Consider the following 20,518-nt stretch of genomic DNA (forward strand, 5'->3'; position numbering starts at 1 on the left):
CCTCTTCGCCGTCTGCTTGTTGGCGCCCATATACGACCACTACTTCTTTTTTCTACTACTACTTTTATTTTCTCCACACAGTTCATTACTTCACTTTGTTTCACTATTGTAAACGGGTTTTTTTTTTTTTCATTTTTCTTCAGTTTAGACCTTATTTTAACCTAAACAGTTAATGATTCCAACAAATTTCCAGGAGAGAAATGAAACTTTCCCAGTTGCAGCCGTTACCATAGGCCGTTACCCACCGTTTATCGATTCCCGCCCCTCCTGGTTCGCAGCCAACATGGCGACTATTGAGGGTATGAGGTAACCGTTTTTTTTAACCGTTTTACAATGCGCCAGTTCAGAAACCACGGTTCCTTACTTTTTTTTTTCATAGACTCTGACTGAAACACTGACTCACTGTAGACTACTATATTAATTGATAAAGTTGGGCTTTATTGCCTTTCATTTTGACCCTTACACTTTACTGTGTTTTTCTGTGTTGTGAAGGACGACTGAAAACTTGAAACCCAGTCCTTGGCTCGAGCTTAAGAGTAAGTTGCTTCACAGCACCATTTTTGGGACCTTTTTTTCTCAACTGTTTCAAAAATTCAAAAATATAACATTGTTAAAGCTTTATTTGGTTTTGAAATACACATTTTACATTCCAGTTTTAATAAGGTATGACGGGAAAAACACCATTATGTTAAGCTAAAGCAATGCTAATCCCAACATGCTAACTTCAGAATAGTATTTCATTGAAACCTCTACTAGCTGTAGCTGTTTGACTCAGTCGAGTTCGAATATAAAAGCTAGTTTGTGCTGCAGAAGAACAGAGAAGTAAACTGTGACTTCTCTGGAGACTGAACAAAATATTTATCTTTTTTCCAGTTTTTTTCTTTTTATTACACTGCATTTAAAGAACAGGGAATTAAGCTAGCCCAGCTCAGATAAGCTGAGATCTGTTTCGTAGCCATACAACAGATTACTGTACAGTTGGATTACTGTACATTTCAGTAATATTGTATATCTACGGTAGTTAACTGCTATAAACTATGCCTGTAAAATACTCTTTAAAAGAGCACAGCAAATTACAGTGTATAATAAAAATAAAAAAGCGGCTTCTCCAGTAATTTACTGTAATTTCAGAGTAAAAAGTTTTACAGCATGCAAACGTCTACTATGGTTACACTGATGATGTTCTTACATGCTCAGGAAAACTACAAAGTGCAGAAAAAAATTACAGAACAGAGGAGGTTATGTCGTTTTTAAACATTTAAAACAATCCTGCCCTGTCATTGTACTGTTAACATCCCCCCCAAAAAGCAAAGCTCTACATTTCCTGGTTAAATATGTGACTGAGAGGAGGCTGTGTTTCTCGAGGGATAAACCGCATGGCCAGGCTGTGCTCGTCCTCCACAGGTTGCTGCGAAAGGTTGTTAGTCTGCCGGATGCTGTTGAGGGTGCAGCCTTGGCGAGGACACACTGTGTACCGGGACAACAGAGCCACCAGGATGGCCTTCATCATCACCATAGCGATGTGTTTGCCCACGCAGGAGCGAGGCCCGCAGCCGAAGGGCTGGAAGAAGCGACTGGGCACCTGTCACCAAACACAAGAGGTAAAATCTTCACTGCTATGTGTTTACAAAGCCTTAGATTATTTCAAAATGATCATCTTACTCACCGTTCTGTCAAAGTTTGTTAAACTGAACTCTGTGGGATGTGGGAAGAACTCAGTTTTATGCATGAGGCCGATGTTCAGGATGATGTTGGTCCCTTTTGCAATTTTAATTCCCTCAATGTGGTCATCTTCAAGAGCTTTGCGCATTGTGAAATCAACCACAGGATGAAACCGCATAGACTCATTTATGAAACTCTCCAGCACATTCAAGCTTTGATAATCCAGGTTTCCATCCCCCTTTTCTCCTAGAAATTAAAATAAAGCATTTAAAGAGGGGTATTTCAAACATAATTATAAAGTCACAATGACACTTATACTAAACATGCAAAAGTTCAAAATGCTACATATTCATATGTTGTAAAAATCTACAAATCTGTCTGTAAACTGATTCAAACGGAGCTTTGCGCGATAGATCTTGATGAGATAGATCTTAAGAGACTTGCTGAAATGATGAGGTCATCGCATAACAACCCCTTTACTGGATTGTGGCACTTAAGAGGGGTGGGCCTTAAACACAAAGGTCTGCCCATAGCTCTGCCCCTGACACGAGCCCAGAAGGCAGGCCAATCAGATGGGAGGGGGTTTGTGGAGCAGGGAGTCCTAAAGAGACAGGACCACGTAAAGCTTTAAAGAGCATGAAAGTCTTTCTTTAAGGGTTGTTAAAAAAGTTTGTTTACTTACGTAGAACTGTGTTCATCTCCTGTACTATCCTCAACTCCACATCTGGATTTTGTTTCAGCAGCATCAGCATGAAGAAGAGGCTGATGGAGAGAGTGTCGGGAGCTGCGATCACCATCTCTAACACGCACTGTCTGACGTTATCAGCTGAGAGCTCTCCATGACTCTGTTAAAAGAAAAAATGAACGAGGTATGGAGGCAGACACATTAAATCACACAAATGTTTCATTTATCAGGAGGAGACAAACCTGAGCAAAGATGAGCTCTGTTGCAAAATCAAGATCATCATCCAGCTTCTCAGACTCTTTTATCATTTTCCTCTTTGTCTCCAGCAGGCTCTCCATCACGTCTTGCAGCTCTTGGCTGTTGAAGCAAAAAATCACCACAGAGGCTTTAGTGGACGGATCAGAGGTCTTAAATTATAGTACTGCGGGGGTCTTACGCTGCTTTCTTGTGCTTGTTGTAGAGCCATCCAATCTTAAAGAATATCTCAGGCTTTATTAGAACCGTCTGCCATGTTTCAAAGTAGTTATGGATTTTCATCAGCAGGTCTTTTTCTGGATAATAGGATCAAAGATCTGCATAAAAACCTGCAGTCAACACAAAACTGAGGCGCAGACTTGCAGAAAATGAGGATGCAGCTCACCATTGATCGGCACTCTAAGGAACAGCTTGTTGGAGATGTCCACCACGATAGCTCTTAGCAGATTTAGAGCATCCACATGTCCAGATGAGTCAGTCCTGTCCTGTAGGCGGTCCAGATGTTTGGCTGTGGAGCTCACACAGATTCCCACCGTCCTCTGGAGGCCAGGGCCTGTCAGAGCTGTAAAATGACACAGGGATGGTTTTAATTTGTTGACAGGCTTATTTAACTCAGCTTTTTGGGACACTGTGCTGTAAGAAAGGTGAAAGAAGGGCAGAATAATATCACTTATTTCTAACCTTTTGAGAAATACGTCCTCACTTTCCTCCAGAGCTGGACGTCACTGTTGAAAATGATCCCTTTCCCTTCCATCCCAATGCACTCCAGCCCTGTTCTGCTCCCGAATCTGGCTGTGTAGTGAGCGCTCCTCAGAACATGATACACAGCTGAAGATCTGCACAAGTAGAGCTTTCACTCAAACTGTCAAAGAACAAAGTATAGGAAAACAAAGTTTTATTTGAGAGCTTTACCCGCTCAGGATGAGGGTCTCTTCACTGTTAATCCAGACCCGTACAATGCTGCCATATTTGTTGTTGTAGTAGTTGCAGGCCGTTCCTATCCCGGTCCAGATAAACCTGCTGTAGGTCAGAAGAGGACCGAGTCCTGCCAAGAAGGAGGGACCTCCAGAAAGAAAAAGGCTATCACTGATAGTCATTGCTTATTTCTGTCTTCACAGTCTCCTGAAAGTACATCAGTCCACATGAGCTGAGGAAACAGCAGAAGTCAGTTACCTGGTATCTGTGTCTGATGTGTTCGGCTCCATGTTGTGTAGAGCAGCAGCAGGAGCAGCAGGAGGAGAGAAAAGGTGACTTCAGACGATAGATCCATCAACATGACAGAGGTGAGTGTCTCAAAGGCAGCAGGTTGACTGATGCTGATACAGCCTAGGTTTTCTTTCAACAACACACAAACCATTCAACTGTTAGCTCACACAAGAAATGATCTGATATCTGTGACAGGGTTTCTTTAATCCTTTGTAAGTCTGTTGACCTTCAGTGTTTGTTTGGTGTAAAGCTTCACTAAATCACAGTAAAACCCAAACACACCCACATGGAGCTTAATGATGAACTGCTTGTATATCATTCAGTGTTGCTGCAGTTTGAATGGGTGACACATTATTTTGTGTTATAAGCTAAATTATTTCAAAACCTTTATTTATTTATTTATTTTTATGAAATACTGCCACAAAATAAAATCTGATTCAAAGTGTAAACCAACTTGTGAAATGAAGGTCTGGATCTTTCTCCTTTCCTCCTCTATGGAAAAATGAGAGCTGGGTTATTTCCTTAAAGTCTGTCCTTTTATTAAAGACAACAGTTTGCATGATTTCCTCGCCTTATTGCTCCTCCTATGCTGTAAATCTAAACTTCTGTAGCCCCTGTGAAAGTTATTTTCAGAAATTCAGAAAATTTAAACTTTATCCATGGAGGTTTGTTCCTTTGAGATCAATGATCTTGTTTCCAAAGGAGACCTGGAAAGGTATGGTAGCAACGTAGCCTAGCCCCTCCGCCTCAGGCAGCTATTTTTAATGCTAGCTTTAATATTAGCACTAGATCTGAACTAGGCTTTAGCTCATTTGAAAGTCTTTTTTTTAGTTTCTTGCATCCAGCTGTTAAAACTGCCCCAACGGTTTTGTTTGTTATCATTAACCAGCCTTCTGGCCCGTACTTTCAATTTCTTTCTGATTTTTCAGAGTTTCTTCTTTCAGATAAAATCATTGTTGTTGGTGACTTTAATGTTCATGTGGACGTGGTTGATGATAGTCTTAGTGTTGCCTTAATGTTGTTGTTGGATTCTTTCAGTTTCACAGCCTATGAACCATCCTACTCATTGCTTTAACCACACTTTGGATCTTGTTCTTGCTCATGGCGTGGAACCTGTCAACTTGGTAGTCTTACCACAGAATCCTCTGCAGTCGGATCATTTCTTTATAACTTTCGAATTCATGCTTTCGGACTTTACAGCTGCAAATAAAATTATCTTGTTGAGGAACTTGTCTGACAGAGCCGTAGCAATTTCCAAGAAAGCTATTCCTGCTGCCTTGAATTCCTGCTCTACCTTTGCAGAGAGCTCTTAAGCTTCCCTTCAGTTTGATCAACTTGTTGCGGATACCACGGGTTCTCTTCAAGCTGTCCTTGATTTGATTCCTTGATTCTGCTTAGACAGGGGACTCTTAGATGACAGAGTTCAGCTCCATGGTACAATGCCCAAACTTGTGGACTCAAAAAAAATTGAGGAAATTTGAAAGAATATGGCGCTTGACCAAGACAAACAAGACCTGCTCGCAATGTAAAATAGTCTATATGAATATAGGAAGGCTTTGCGGCTTGCTTGATTGTTATTCGGCTCTAATACAGGTGAATAAAAACAATCCTAGATTCCTCTTCAGCACTGTAGCCAGGCTAACAAACATTCATAGCTCTACTGAGCCATACATTTCTCTATTGCTTAGCAGCGAGGACTTTACGAGCTTTTTAACTAAAGATGTTAAAGATTAGATATAAAATTAGTAATGTGTTACTTGCAAATATGGTAGAACCTTCAGCCGATGGCAAATCCCGGAAACGTCGCTTGGCGCTAATATACTCTTGGACTGCTTCTCGCCTGTGGACTTGTCAGAACCGGTTTCAGCAGTCTTTTCAGCCAAACCATCGACTTGTCTTTTGGATCCCATTCCAGCTTGGCTGCTGAAGAAAGTGTTTCCCTTGGTCGGATCTTCTTTACTAAGGATGATTAATGTGTCCTGACTGACAGGCTACGTGCCCCAACTTTTTAAAGTTGCTGTTATTAAGTCTCTTCTTAAAAAGCCTACACTTGATTCAGGCTCTATGGTCAACTACAAACCGATACTAACCTCTCTTTCATTTTTAAGATCTCGAAGAAAGTTATCGTGAGTCAGCTCTGTGAGTTTCTTCATAGCAACAGTCTCTTTGAAGTCTTTCAGTCTGGGTTCAGAGCCCGCCACAGCACTGAGACTGTGCCGCTGAAAGTAACCAACATGCTACTTTTGGATTTGGACAGTGGTCTTCTTTCTGTGCTCGTCTTGCTCGATCTTAGTGCCACTTTCGACACTATTGATCATCACCTTCTTCTGCAGAGGTTAGAGGGTCTTCTTGGTATCTCAGGAACCGCTTTAGCTTGGCTTCGATCGTATCTTTCAGATCAACATCAGTTGATCATGTGAACAACGTATCATCTTTGCACACCAGGGTGCAGTATGGAGTCCCTCAAGGTTCAGTGCTCAGACCAATTCTTTTCATCTTGTATATGCTTCCTCTTGGCACTATATTGAGGAAACAATTCATAAACTTTCACGGCTATGCAGATGATACTCAGCTTTACTTGCCAGCGAAACCAGAAGAAACCAATCGCTTATCTAAACTTGAAGCATGCCTCAAAAACTTAAGGTCCTGGATGAGAAGAAACTTCTTACTGCTGAACTCAGAATGGTTAATGTTTTTGGAAAGTGTCTTGAGATAAGACTGATTGATGGATTGATTGATTGATTTTCTGTGAGTATATGAGATAGGGCTGGCATTTAGAAGTAGACAGTCAGGTAGCTGGGCCTAAAAATCCTTGCTCCCAGGTTAAACAGTAAGGGCTCTAATTTTGTAGTTCAGGCGCAAGACGCACCTGCCCTGCGCCGGCCTTCGCCGTGCGGACAGGGCGTGACCGGCGCACTTTGCAAGTTTCCCGCAGTGCCAAGAGAGGTGCAGTCAAGGCGCAGAGGAGCGCAGAGCTGCGCGTCCACGCCTCCCTCTGCGCAAATGGCAGAGAAGGAGGAGAAAAGTCGTGAGTCGGTTTAACACAGCCGAGCGCTGATTTCACCAATCAAATGAGCTCCTCTCCTCACCTTTAAATGCGCCCTGCGGCCGAGGCGCAGCGTCTGATTGGTCTGAGTGATCCACAGCACCGCGGAAACAGTGCTGGTAGCGGAGACGGTCAGAGCCGCTGTCCCTGCAGCAGTCTTGCGCCCCCTGCGCTGCTCCACGAAATTAGAGCCCTTATTATCTATTCTGTTCTGGTAATTCCCTGACAGGTAGCTGATAATTGGACCCTTTAGATGGAGACCTCGTACATTGCCACCTGTACAGGGGCTAGGTGTGGATTGAAGACAATACAATATGTAAAATGTGTTTTTGAGCCAAAAAGAAAAAAAATATCCTGTTTTCTTTCAGCTGACAAAGGTATTACTCATCAACAATTTCATACATTGATCATGAATCCTTCTAAATTTTCATGACCTTTTTTTTCATACTCTTGTTTTTTCTCTCATGCAGAGGCTTTAGTACTACAAAGTTACATTACCACTGAATCTGCACACAGGAGCTTGAAACTATCGGAATCATCAAAAACATCCACTTTGTTGTAATTTTTGTTAGTTTTCAAAGTGAGTAAAAGCTTTCTCAGCAAAATTCATCTATACAAATATGCATGCATCTTTTAAAAAACAAAGCACTATACTTAAGATTCTGTTTAAATTTCTTCACCAATGTGGTTTTATGAATCTGTACTTACTTTGCCAGCTCTCTCCTACTCCAGTCAGGTCACAGTGCAGTTTGGAGAGATGCAGAGCTTCCTCCTCAGGTTTAAAAGATGATCAACATTCTCCTGACATATAAATCTCAGTGAATTCAAGTGTTTATAAATCCTGGGTGAAGCTTTCACTTCACTGGTTGCCTAGAGACACAGCCTCTTTGGGGTTACAAGTACTGAACACCGAACAGGCCAGACGACAGAGAGGGTCTGAACCTCAGAACAGCTTCTAAAAAGTACAAATTGCTGTTTTTCTGATTCGTAAGAATGAAAAACCCACAGAGCTTTCAACAGGCAAACTTTTTTTTACCTCTGTGTTTAGCTTTGTTCAGAAGAAAAGGAACCCCAATGTTCAATTCACTGAGTGGGGAGTCTTTTCAAGGGGAAATTAATCAGCTGGGTCAGGGCGACCTGGAGCAGGGATTTACTCAACAGTTCAGAAAGAGGGGAGGAGAGAAAATGTCATTTTACATCCAAAACCAGGCACAGTCTCAGAAAGGGACATCTGGATTTCAAGTTTTGTACTTTATAATGGATGTTTAAAAATGCAAACTCTTCCTTTAATCCTTGCACCAATAAACGCTGCTGCTGTTGAAGATGTTGACATCACATTGAGAAACTTTTATAAGAAGTTGAAGCTGAAAAACTTGCATCTTTTATTTTATTACAGACTAAACTGGACAGTTACAGCCTTCTTAAAAGGGAGTAGCTTTTATGTAACTTCTCTGAGTTAAAATGGGATAATTTTCCTTAATTTAGCAATACATAATACAAGAAAAGAAGAAAGAATAGATCATATCAGGCGATTTCAGCACACACGAACACCCAGACACCCTCAGTCTTTTACTGAAAGTTCACTGAAAGCTCTTTTGTAAATCCAGAGAATGCTCTCCTTGTTCACTTCTTATTTATTCCACTTCCATGTAATTTTGTGTGGGACAGCCTGGAGACAATGTGAAGAAGAAAAGCACCAGAGTGATGAGAGGAAGAGCACAACAAGTCACTCTGGAAATATGTCCATTGATGGTGTCTGAATGAAGTGTGACTATAGAATTTAACTATTTGCCAGATGCCTCCGGTTGCGCAATGTATCACATGGTTCCCACTGTAGTTACAGACAGATTTTGACATGTTTATCCCCCGAACAGTTCTCAGCGTAGCTTCCCTCTGACGAATCATCTGTTGGCAGGTGTTCAGATATGTACTCGTGAATTCTTCGAGCCCACAGAGTGGCGTGAAGACGAGGAACGGGACACAACCATGAGGGAGAAGAGTGGAGGTTTTACTGCTTGGAAAGGGCTTCTGTTTGGGATGTGTGTGCTGCTGCTCATGAGCTCAGCAGGTTTAGTGTTTCTGCTGGTGCGACAGAAAGAGCTGACAGGGGAGCTGGGCAGGTTGGACGCCCAGGTGCAGGTGCTGTGGCAGAGTTGTGTGCTGCAGGGGGGAATCAAACCCACGGAGCATGGGGACGCTGGAGGACAGAAGGAGCTCCTGCGCAACAAGAGAGACCTGGAGGGAGAGACGGGACAAAGCCAGGAGGAGAAGGACATGCTGAGGCTGATGACATACTCCATGGTTCCTGTAAGATGTGGGCTCTTGTTGTCAAGTTCTTGGAAAGCTTTCTGTACAACAAGAGAGTCCTGAATGTCTCATTAGGGGAGCAGTAGCAGCTCTGTGCTGTCAGCTTTAACTGGAACATTTATTTTTTCCCCTTTTGGGAAAAGATGGATGTTTGAGCAATGCAAAGAATCTGCAAGTCTGTAACAGAGATTAAGAAGAAGTTTGGTTTTCCACTCAGTGCTCCCTGAATAAACACTTTGAGGAATGGAGCTTGAATGTGCATGCCTGCTCCTCCTCCAGCATTCATCACAACTGCCGGGGAGTGGCTTTTCTACAGGGGGCTGCAGGGTTTTGTTTTTGTCTGGTGTATTCAAGAGGAGACTGTCTGTTAGTTTGATTACTTAAACTATTTAAATCTGACAGGTATTGACATAAAAACAGGAAACGTGCCCCCTGTGGACAAAAAAATCTTTAATTAATTTACTGAATATGTTGTTTTTGGAGAGAGTGGGGAGTGACATGTTGCTAGGCTGTATTGGTGGCCTTGTAGGAAGTGATTTCTGACAAAAAGTAATCAACTTTTTAATCTTGAGTGGCTAATTAGGCGCTAAAAATGAGACTACAGCATGGAGTTTTTAAAAAGATGGTCTCCTTACTTGTGGTTTATGACAGATACTCCCCCAACTGTAGTTACAGGTCATAATCATAACACTTTAATAACAGTCAGTCTCGTAACTTATGGTTTTGTTTTCTTCGTTTGCTTATATAGAGGCATCAAAATTCAGACACTGAGCCACTATAAAACCCCCCAGAGGAGCTTTAAATGATCAGGGTTCATTAATTAATAATCATTAAAATCTTAAAGGCTGTATCTATTTATGCAATCATCAAAACTTGGTCATTTCAGTGAGACAAACTCTTGAGTTTTGTGTACCGTTTACCTCAGCAACAAAGAAAAACCAGCAATGTGTCAACTTCTGGCTTCAAGATAGTTGCTTTTGCTTGATAGAATATTATGTCTCCATAAAATTACTTTCAAACTACAAAAGTTGCAATCTTCTCTTGTATCATGTCAACAAAAAACAGTTTTTCTTAAGAATATCTGACCTGACCGACTTTTTCTTTCTCTATTTCAGATCAAAACCTTCATGGATCTGTGTAACAGCTCCAGAGGAATCTGTTTAACAGGTGTGCTCTGTAAATGTTCTCCATCAGCATATTGGTTTTTATGTTTGCTTGGGCTTCTATGATTTATACAAAATTCTCTTTGTTTCTTTTCCCCAGGTCCACCTGGACCACCAGGTAAGATCTGCATCTTTGAGTAACTGCACCAACTACCGAATCAAAAGTTAAATTGTTCATTTAGTCACTGTGTTTTTGCCCATTAGGTTTGCGTGGTAGACCAGGTATAGCGGGGCCACAGGGTGTGCCGGGGCCTGAGGGGAGACGAGGGAAAAGAGGTGAGAGATCTGAAGTTTTCCAGACTTCTAACAAACGAGTCATGTAGACTAAACAAAGACCAAGTGTGTACCAGAACAGGCAAACAGGTTCTGAAGTGAAGTCCGTCAGAAGTTTTAAACAGTCCTCATTGTCCAGCAGCAGTTATGTAACATCAGATTCAGATTGTTTGAAGCTGCCTTAAAGGGAAAAAGTTAAGTTTGATTTCTTTGGAGAAATAATTATAAGATGGGTTACAGTCCAGTTGTGTTGTTTTGTTGTTCTTTTGAACTGCTTGAGCTTTCAGTTTCATTTCCATCTTTAACTGATGATGACACCTCTCAATGACGAGGACCCCCTGGTGAAAAAGGAGAACGTGGACCTAAAGGAGACCCTGGGCCTCTGCGACTGAAAGGCGAGCTGTATAACGACATTCTCATTGAGGGTGAGGAGTGACAACATATTCAAACCTGATACAGTAATGTTTTTAACAGACAACTGACAGTATTTTATGAGGATTAAACCAGTGAAGATGTCACCTAACTTTTAAAAGTATGTGATTTATTTTGAGTACATTTTTTTAGGTCAAACTAAGGATTGTTAAGTCTGCCTGAGAGGCACCAGTAATAGAAAGTTGGTTCAGGGTTAGGGTCTTCTTTAACACCTTAGTCTGATATAGGACGAAAAAGACAAACTGAATCGCAGCTTTTGTAACTTATTCTGACCCAGATGTTGAAATATATGTAAATGTTTTGAAGTTTTTACTAAAAAACTACTCCTTAATTTACTGTTTCTCTTTTACTCTTGTTGGACTTTAAAGATTCTTTCTCACTAACAAGACGCATGATCTACTGGCTCAGTTTTCTGGATGTAACTTGTTGCTCCTGTCTGTTCTTTCATGAAGGTCCTCCTGGTCCAAGAGGTCCACCTGGTCCACCTGGTCCACCTGGCCCAGCCTGTCCTGCTTGGAGCTGTGGAGAAGTAAAACACACAAACATCAGAAAGAAAGTCCATCAGACCAACACGTCACAGGGTAAAAACTTCTCTAATATGTCATCTCAACAAAAAAAACACCGTGTTGATGATGAAGAGGTGCTGAGGCCACTGTCAACTGTCTGATAACACTGTGTTTATTGACAAAAAAGTCCATGACAGCGTTTCATTTTCTCTTTTAGATGCGACCACAGAGGCTGATCAGGAGTTTAAGGAACATGCACAGCATGAACCTCCCACCAGGGGGAGCCACAGCCTTTTAAGAGTCAGGGATTCATCAGGTAGGAAACCAAAACATGAAAAGACAAAAATCACAACATTATGAACAGTGTCTTTAAAAATAAAACACCAAATATGAGGATAAAAACTGTCTACAAAAAAAAATTGAACTCATGACTCCCTGTGTGCTTGATCTTAGCTAAAGATCTGCAAATGCATTTATTTTTATTAGAGTCCAAATGAGACTATGAAATCACTAAAGCTACCGAATGGTTTGTTATCTACTTTATTGCATACAAGATTTTTTTCTAATAATGATTTGTTCACTGATTTGTACGCTTGTAAGATGATTTTGGAAGCTAGAAACCCAGTTGTTGTGTTTCCCCTGTTTTCTACAGATTCAGAGATCACCAATGAAACTGTGGCAGACAACACCAGCAGCTGGACAGCTACAACAGCTGGTAGGAAGGCTTCCAACACCACAAACATGGCAAGGTTTAAAAGATAATCAGATCATTAGCCTTTTTTACACATTATAAAATATTGCTTTTTTTCCTGCAGTGTCACAAACAAAACCTCCAGCTGCAGACAGAACACATTTACTGTTTGGGACTGACTCAGAAACTGAAACAGAAAGTCCAGAAACTGGTGAGCAAATAACTAAAATTTGTTTTGAACATTTAAAAAACACCCAAACATAAGGACTTTTCTGTTTTATTCGCCAGCGTCTGTTCCTGCAGAGAATCACGTTGTTACCACGAGTCACTCCAACACAGGGAATGGTACAGAGGCATCAATAACGTTTTTAACAGGTACAGACTGTATCTTTCATTTCACATTCATCAAACCTACATCACAATTTGACTCTGAACTAGTCAAATAATCTTCTCTGTTATTATCATAAAGCTCTTCTTCCTCCAGATCTGGAAGAAAAAAGAAGTGAAACTTCTGATCGCAGCAGAAACAACAAAGACATGAGAAAAGGTTCGAAAGACAAAGGTCTGTTGTTTTGAATCTTTAATTCACCTGCCTTAGATGTTGATAATAATACTATTTATGAGTCTAACCACTCACCCTTGTCTTTGTCCTCTTCCCTGCAGAGTCAGTTTCATCTGGATTAGATAACAAACATAACAAAGAGATTGAAAGCAGCACTGACACCCAGACAGAGGCGTCACTTATTTTATCCCACGGTGAGACGCAAGGAGACATGCTTACCAAAGTGTTTGCACACACAGATTTGATGTTACGTCTTTCACATCTCAGTAAGCCTGATGTTTTTTTTCCCCAACACAGTGTTACCAACCCCTCATTCAGCTCATGAAGCCAGAGGTGCTTTAGATGTGCGAGACTCAGAGAAACAACAGGACGCCCATAAGAGTTCTGGTAAGCCGTGACCTGACCTCACTTTTAGACCTTTCAACTAATTCTAATGTTTCTTACTTTATTTATTATCAGAAAAATAAAAAAAAGATAAAGTGAGTAAATAGATGAAAAATTGTAATTTCATCGTGAGTCAAGTTGCTGTGTAAAGTATATATGTGATCCATACTCGTGTTAAAGAAAAGCAGTCACAATGTGTATCGGTTCCTTTGTTTAAAAAGCTGCTGTGAGTGTTTTTTGCTGATTGCAGGATGTATACAAAACAAAATGCTATTAGAATACTGTATGTCCCTTAACTTGTTTTATTTTCTAGAGTCCCACCTGTTTCACAAAGACAGAAACCACAACACTCCGAGCCACTCCAGCGCAGTAACAGGGTCACCAACACGTTTAATGACAGGTGGATCAACGTGATCAAAATTCTGAATGAAACATGTGGCCAGAATTTACAGACATCATATCTAATGTCTCTTTTTTATTCTACAGCCACACCGTCTGCTGACAAAAACAGGGATTCCTTCACTAAAAGTGGAAGTGTCATTGATGGACACTCAGGAAGTGGTGAGATATTGTTGACCAAATAATAAAATGTAACCTCATGCTTATTTATTTTATTGATACCAAGCATCATATTTGCTGTGGTAGCATTTATGCTCATAGATGTGAAGTATTTTTTAGCAGTTAAGATGACATCAAGCAAAGGATAAATGCCTTTAGAAAAAATGTTAAAGACAGATAGATAAATATTTTTTATTTATAGTAAAGGGGACATCTAATCCCTACTATGTTTTTCGATAAATTGAATAAATTGAATATGTATATTAAGTGGGTGAAAAATGTGTTCATCTTTTCTATTTACCTAGCTTCTTCATCTTCACCGGAGGACAAAAAGAAGATCATTTTGAGCAGCAACAAGCACAGAGCCAAAACTGGTGTGTAAACTCTATGGATTAACTTCAAGATGATGCTGTACGTTGCTTTAACATGAAAATATTACTTGATAAAAATTTTAAATGTGTACTGTATGTCTTCTTTCTTTGAACAGATTCGTCAGCACACAGCTCAGCCGACAGTTTTGAAGAGGTCTCGTCTGTCACTGAGTCCATGACTCTTCCTCATGAATCTGGTAAACAATAGTTTGAAGTTGCAGATTATTTTTTCACTATCTGGTTTTTGAAAAAAAAGGGAAGAAAAGTATGATTAACTTTTATTTTTCTTGACTCAGTGTCATCTGGAAAGGAAGACAGTGATGACAACCAGGAAGAATCCAGCGTGACTGATTATTTAACAGCATGGATGAGATTATTTAGAGGTAGGATGTGCGGAGATTTAGTTACGAGTTAAATAAGTAAACAGACCTTTATTGTGTTTAAGTTTTTATTCTTTTATTTGACAGGGAAACTTGCTACATATCGAAATGTTGAGGCATTTAATAACAGTGAAACTTTTGAAGACACAGCAACAGAAAGTGGTAAGACACTATTATTGACTTCAGATCAGTGCTGATGAATCCACACATTTATGTTTTGGTACTTCTCTTCCCTCAAAACTCATATATATATCTTTATTCACCCACATAACAATATTAAGATTTTCAGTACTCTAAAAATGCTATATTCAGTGCTTATTCAACAAATTACATGTTACTTTTTTAGACTTTTCAGTTTCACCTGACATCAACAATGAACTGAATCTTACCACTAACAAGAGATGGACAATCACTGGTCAGCAAACTTAATGAACTTTAACTTTTTCATCAAAATCTGATATTCTGTTTATGAATAAAGATTAAATTCAACATTTGTACCATATCACATCTTTCTTTCCACAGTGTCACCAACAACACGTCAAGCCAGTGACAGAAGAAATCCATTCAGTGTCACAGACTCTGGTGAATCAACTTTTCAATCAGGTGAGTAACTGTTTTGAGTGTTGGGAGGACTCAGGGAACATACTTTGAAAAAAAAAAAGTTTAACTTTGAATTTTCTCTTTCACTTTCTTTTCTGAGCAGAGATGCCGGTGGTTCATCATGAAAACAACCACAACACCCTGAATGACTCTGACAAACAAAATGTTACAGATTCACCAGTTACTCTATTAACAGGTACAAACTGTTTGATGCCTCTCTGCTGCTCCTCATCTTCATCATTATTCTCTTAATAACTCTTAATAATGTTGTATTTCCTTTCGCAGCTCTTCTACCTCCAGGTGTGACTGAGAAAAGTGACACCGTCAGCCACAGCAGAGGGGTCACTGATACACCAATGAAAAGAGGTAAAACTGTGAAAATATTCCAGGCATGCTTTGTGTCAGAGCTGCTTTATTAATTTGTACAAAAAGTGTTTTTATAAAGACTTAATATTTTCATTTTTTCATTTAACAGAATCATTTTCTACACATAAGAGTGATGAAGCATTGAATCACCAGAGAACGTCTGAAGACACAGAAGCAGAAACAGAGAGTGGGTTTTGATTTATTTCACACTCTTTCAGGGCTTGTCATAAAATTGTTTATGTTGTTATTTTTTATATAGCAGGAACTATGCATGGTTCATGTGATGCAACAGATTTACCAAAGATGAAATTTTAACTTTATTTCACAAGGCGCATGGGTTACAGAGGTTCATAAGTTCAAATCTTCAAAAACTAATGCACCATTTTTCTCTGCTAGAGTCTCATGGAGGCAAAAGTGTTGACACCTTAACTGTCAACAAAGAAGAACAAACAACAGAAGCTCCAAGTCAAGTATTAGCAGGTAAAACAATCGGTTTAAAGCATATTTTAAAAGTTAAAGGGACTGTGAGGAAGGCTCCCTACCCAACATATGCCTTATCGTAATCCACACTTTAAAATGAGATTATCAGCGCCAACATAGGTAATTTTGAAATGTTACTTGGTTGCTTCCCATTTGGGTCCAGCAGGACCAGATTTGACAGACTTTGACATGTCTAACTCTTGAACAATGCCACACTGGCTGATGAAGTTCAGAAGTGAGATGAGAGATTTGTGTTTTTCTCCGCTGAAAATGATTTCTTCAATCAATTTTATAGTAATGGTGGACACAGGAGCCAAACAGACAGAAAAATGACAGAAGAGCAGAAGAAAGCTAAGTGGGAGAGTGATAGAGCACAGGCTAAAGGCCAAAACTTGAGCTAAGCTGTTTGTGATAATGTTCATGCTAACCCACAGTCAGCAGTTATTCGGCGGTGGTCTGTTCAAACTTGAGAGTCTATCAATAAAATGAAGAGTGAGGTCACATTAACTCTGCCTGGTAGATGATTCACTAAGATTACGCAGTACAGACATGTCTCAGCCGCTGGTAGTGCTACATATAGTGAGTTTCTAAACTACATTACAAACTTATAAGGTTTGCTTGTTGTCACGTTTCAAACCGTAGTGCCATGTGACTGTACTGATTCATACCTTATCTCAGTGCGTCGAATCTGGTAAAAAGTTGTCTTGAACTAAGAAAATTTGTTTGGATATGATCTCCATTTAATTTCAAAACAAACACATGCCTTGTCAAATCTTACATCTTCACGACAGTGTGAGTGAAAGACTCTTTGGAGGAAGGTGGTGAAGCAGTCCAATTAAAACAGATCTTCCACACAGCATCTTTAGAATGACCTTAGAGAGTCTATGTATTTTTGTTTATGGAAATATCTGCATGTGTATCTCTTCATGTTACAGTCCCACCTTCTGAAGACGCTGCTCAAAAGAATGGTGTGTTCAATAAAAGTGAGAAAACCATCAACACAGACATAACGAGCGGTAAGAAAGTGTCTTAATAAATGTGTTTGGTTTATGTGCTCCATTATTTCTGGAAATGTCTAAGGTTAATTCTAATCCAAGGTTTAATATGATCTGTTGCAAAGATAATGAACTACTTCGGCAAAACACAGGAAAATAAACCATAAATATATATTTTTAGTGAGTAATAGTAAGATTTAAACAAACCTGTCTTGCTTCTGTTTTTATTCAGCCAATTTAAATCAACATCAGTTCAACAACAAGACCAATACAACAACCAGTGAGAGATGGAAAAAAGCAGGCGAGAGTTTATTGAAAACTTTCTTTCTTTCTTTCTTTCTTTCTTTCTTTCTTTCTTTCTTTCTTTCTTTCTTTCTTTCTTTCTTTCTTTCTTTCTTGCTTTCTTGCTTTCTTTCTTGGACTATTAAAAATACTCGGGTGAATATCTTGACTTTTTCAGAGTGCAGTATTAAATCTATCAGATGTTCAGAGAGAGCCACAGTGATGCAGTCTACGTTTGGAGCCTGGATGTCTGATGCGTCTAAACAGGATGGAGGTCCATACTGGCTGGCCGATCACTTTTCAGGTGATTTTTGATTTAAAACGACTTCTATTTTTCACAGAGGTTTGTGATTTATTGCGGATTAATCACTGACATGTTTCCTTTCCACATTTCCAGGTCGACTTCTGACAGAACACAGGGATGTTTCCACTTTCCAAAAGACAGGGGACAAAACCATCGACATCAGGAAGTTTTATCAGGGCTGTGGTCATGCTGTTTATCAGCGCTCATTCTACTTTCAGCAAGCAGGAACCAACAGACTCATTCAGTAAGTGTTTAAAATGTAAAGACTTTTTCTTGCCTTGGTGAATCATCCACACTGAAATGTGTATGTCATGTAACATTTGACTAAGCTTTTTAACTTACTTTGAATCAATATTTTACAGATTTGACCTGAAAACCAGGAGAACAAACACTCTCATCATGGCAAACAGCAGATATAACAACCTGACCTATCTTTTCCGCAACTCAAAGACCTATTTCAAGTTTGCTGTGGATGAAAACGGGCTTTGGGTCATTTTTGCTTCAGACACAAACGATGACACGATGGTGGCGAAGCTTGACCCTGACACGTTTTCAGTGGAGTCAGTCATTAACACTCACTACCCCACTGCTAAAGCAGGGAACGCTTTCATTGTGTGTGGTTTGTTGTATTTCACAGATGAGAGTGACAGAAGGGTGACGTACGCCTATGATTTGCAGAAAGGAAGTCTTCAAGACGCAAGTTTTGATTTGAGACCTGCTGATGGGATCTTGACTATGCTGTCGTATTATCCCAACAAAAAGCTTTTGTACATGTGGGACAACAGCAGTGTGAAAACATGCAAAGTAAAAATCAAACAGCACTAAAAATATAGCCACAAACTTTGTAAAATAAGCAACAGAATATTTTTATTACCTCACTTTGTAAGAATTTCTTGACACAGTGACCTGGTTTGTACAAAGGAGGAGTCCCTGGTGGGGATGTAACCGGCCAGGCTGGTAACTGTTTGCATAATTGTGTATGTGTGCTATGTGAGGGATCACCCAAGACTGCTTAGCATGTGTTCTTTTGATGTTAACAATGTTGGATTTATTCATAAAGTTATGATAAAAGGTTATGAGGAATAAAGTTATTCAGCTACAGGGGTTTTGTTGAGATCATCTGCAAGTAAAAGCCTAAAAAAATGAGGACTCTTATGAGATCAAATGTTCAGATGAAATATGACAGAAATGAATGCTGAATGATTTTTTTGTGTGGAAATTATTCACAGGAGGTGTGTTCTTTCTTATACTTTTTATCAAGTATTCGAAGAGCAAAGTTGTCCCCCGAAGACTACAGTTCAAGACCTTGTTCAAGATTTTTTCTATCTTACTGTTTGGGCTCAGACTAAACAAACAGTAAAACTGACACACTGAAAACTAGCATTACTTCATGCCTGAGGAAAAAAGCCACATCCAGACTACCTTGTGAGCAAAGCCTGTACTGGTGGGGGCTCAGCCTGAACCCAATAAGCTCAAAAGCCCCAGGAGGCTCAATTTTTTCAAGGTGAAAGGTGAAAAGAATGTGAAACAGAGACGTTTCTGCATTATGAGGTTATCCTAGAAACTGATACACAATTGAGTGGAAACAAACAGAAGGATATGATGCTAGCCAATTCTCCCAAAGCTGGCTAACAGAAAAAAATATATAACCACTTATGAACACATATATGCTTCAATTAAGTCAAGCCTTAACCCCCCTTTTTAAATTAGACCAGAAAACAAAGTTTATCTGGTTTTGATATGCATGCTGTAAGTCTACTTTCAGCAGCAAAATTTGAATAACATGATATTTACATAGATAAACAATACTGGTTTAAAGGAGCTTAAAATTACTAACCTATTTTGCTCTGTTTGCTCCATCTAGGGTTGCTCTTAAAAGAATAATTAACCTAATCTTGCTAGAACTGTTCCTCCTCTCAAATTAGTGTTTATCTTAGAAGATAAAAATGTAAATTTCCAACAATGATATTACCATTGCTGATTTCAGAACAAAATGTGCCAGGGACTTCTTAGTTATCTGTAATCATACCCTCACCCTGTGAATGATTTATCTGTGTTGTGACCCTGGTGTGCTTGTCTGCTGTGATGTCAGATATGCCATACTCCAGTAGCCTACATTGTAGTTGGCTCTGTAAAAACATCTGCTTTCATTTGGAAAACCTTTTTTTTATTTACAGATAGTGGTAAGATTAAGCCATTTTTAATTTTATTTTTATGTGTACCCTTTTTAAACCATGATGATACCTGAAATCAGCCAAATGGCCCTATTCAAAAGTTTACTTACCCTTGAATGTTAAGCCTAATCTTATAGGCTTTACTGGCTATGACTTGTTTGATTGTAATTAGCATCTGTGTATAAATTGTAAGTTTCCCAGCACATTTCATCCATAGCTGCACTGATAATCTGGATACTGAGCCACAGGAAAGCAAAAAAAAATGTCCGAGAATCTGTGAGAAATGGAAAATAACTTTGAATAGGGATAAGGATTTAACAACATCTCCAAAGATTTTTAAAATGTCAATCAGTAGTGATAAAAACTTTTGTTAAAACTTTTGAATATTTTAAATGTGTAGTTTTTTCAAGACAGCTTGAGAATTCACAGGAACTGGGGGCTTTTTTTTTTGCCAAGAAGCTAATCTCCTGAGAAAATAAAGTGCCTCTTCAAGATCTAAGAAACGGAACAAAATGTATGCATACTTATGAACAGGGGCCATCTCTGTACTTTCTTCATTGCTATGTATTATTTAAAGATTTTTCTATTTTTTGATGCCCTATAGTTTAAAGTAAATCCCATTAACAATAAAAGAAATGTGTTTTGCCTCATCAGTCATGTTATCTTTAAAGAATGGTGCATTCTGGCAGGGTATGTAAACTTATGAAAACAACCTGGCAATTACAGAGCACCGTTTGATTCTGCAAGTTAATAAGGCAAATACATTATTTACGTGTCTTGTCGCAATACAGTAAATTGAGCAACCCTCTTTAACTGTACAGCCCAAGTTTTCGGTT

At 39.4% G+C, this 20,518-nt stretch overlaps 2 protein-coding genes across 3 annotated transcripts; one reads left to right on the forward strand and one right to left on the reverse strand.

The window, feature by feature from the left end:
* Nucleotides 1-1,078: 1,078 nt before the first annotated feature.
* cyp19a1b (cytochrome P450, family 19, subfamily A, polypeptide 1b) lies at nt 1,079-7,820 on the reverse strand. The gene is made up of 10 exons (XM_074678354.1): nt 7,563-7,820; nt 3,776-3,937; nt 3,515-3,665; nt 3,284-3,438; nt 2,988-3,164; nt 2,784-2,898; nt 2,590-2,704; nt 2,345-2,507; nt 1,667-1,908; nt 1,079-1,582 (listed from the first exon to the last, which is right to left on the reverse strand). Exons 2-10 carry the CDS (start codon nt 3,876-3,878, stop codon nt 1,316-1,318), a joined length of 1,488 nt encoding a protein of 495 aa, XP_074534455.1. The 5' UTR covers nt 3,879-3,937; nt 7,563-7,820; the 3' UTR covers nt 1,079-1,315.
* A 930-nt stretch (nt 7,821-8,750) lies between these two features.
* On the forward strand, nt 8,751-19,212 carry LOC141796979 (uncharacterized). Of its 2 annotated transcripts, XM_074678333.1 has the most exons (30): nt 8,751-9,161; nt 10,277-10,328; nt 10,425-10,442; nt 10,529-10,600; nt 10,930-11,022; nt 11,482-11,610; nt 11,753-11,851; nt 12,188-12,250; nt 12,351-12,437; nt 12,515-12,601; nt 12,696-12,788; nt 12,890-12,982; nt 13,086-13,175; nt 13,486-13,572; nt 13,659-13,733; nt 14,036-14,104; nt 14,218-14,298; nt 14,398-14,484; nt 14,569-14,643; nt 14,828-14,896; nt 15,004-15,084; nt 15,185-15,277; nt 15,367-15,447; nt 15,557-15,634; nt 15,844-15,927; nt 16,863-16,943; nt 17,155-17,223; nt 17,383-17,508; nt 17,602-17,752; nt 17,871-19,212. In XM_074678333.1, the coding sequence occupies exons 1-30, from the start codon at nt 8,841-8,843 to the stop codon at nt 18,331-18,333; spliced, it is 3,147 nt and encodes a 1,048-aa protein (XP_074534434.1). In that variant the 5' UTR covers nt 8,751-8,840; the 3' UTR covers nt 18,334-19,212. The 2 variants fall into 2 exon arrangements, with proteins under 2 accessions (XP_074534434.1, XP_074534435.1); XM_074678334.1 differs by lacking the exon at nt 12,696-12,788.
* The last annotated feature ends 1,306 nt before the right edge of the window (nt 19,213-20,518 follow it).

The sequence above is a fragment of the Halichoeres trimaculatus genome, unplaced genomic scaffold (assembly GCF_033239565.1).
Source record: "Halichoeres trimaculatus isolate MK-OKI-2021-1 unplaced genomic scaffold, fHalTri1.1 fHalTri1_scaffold_10, whole genome shotgun sequence".
NCBI lineage: Eukaryota > Metazoa > Chordata > Actinopteri > Labriformes > Labridae > Halichoeres > Halichoeres trimaculatus.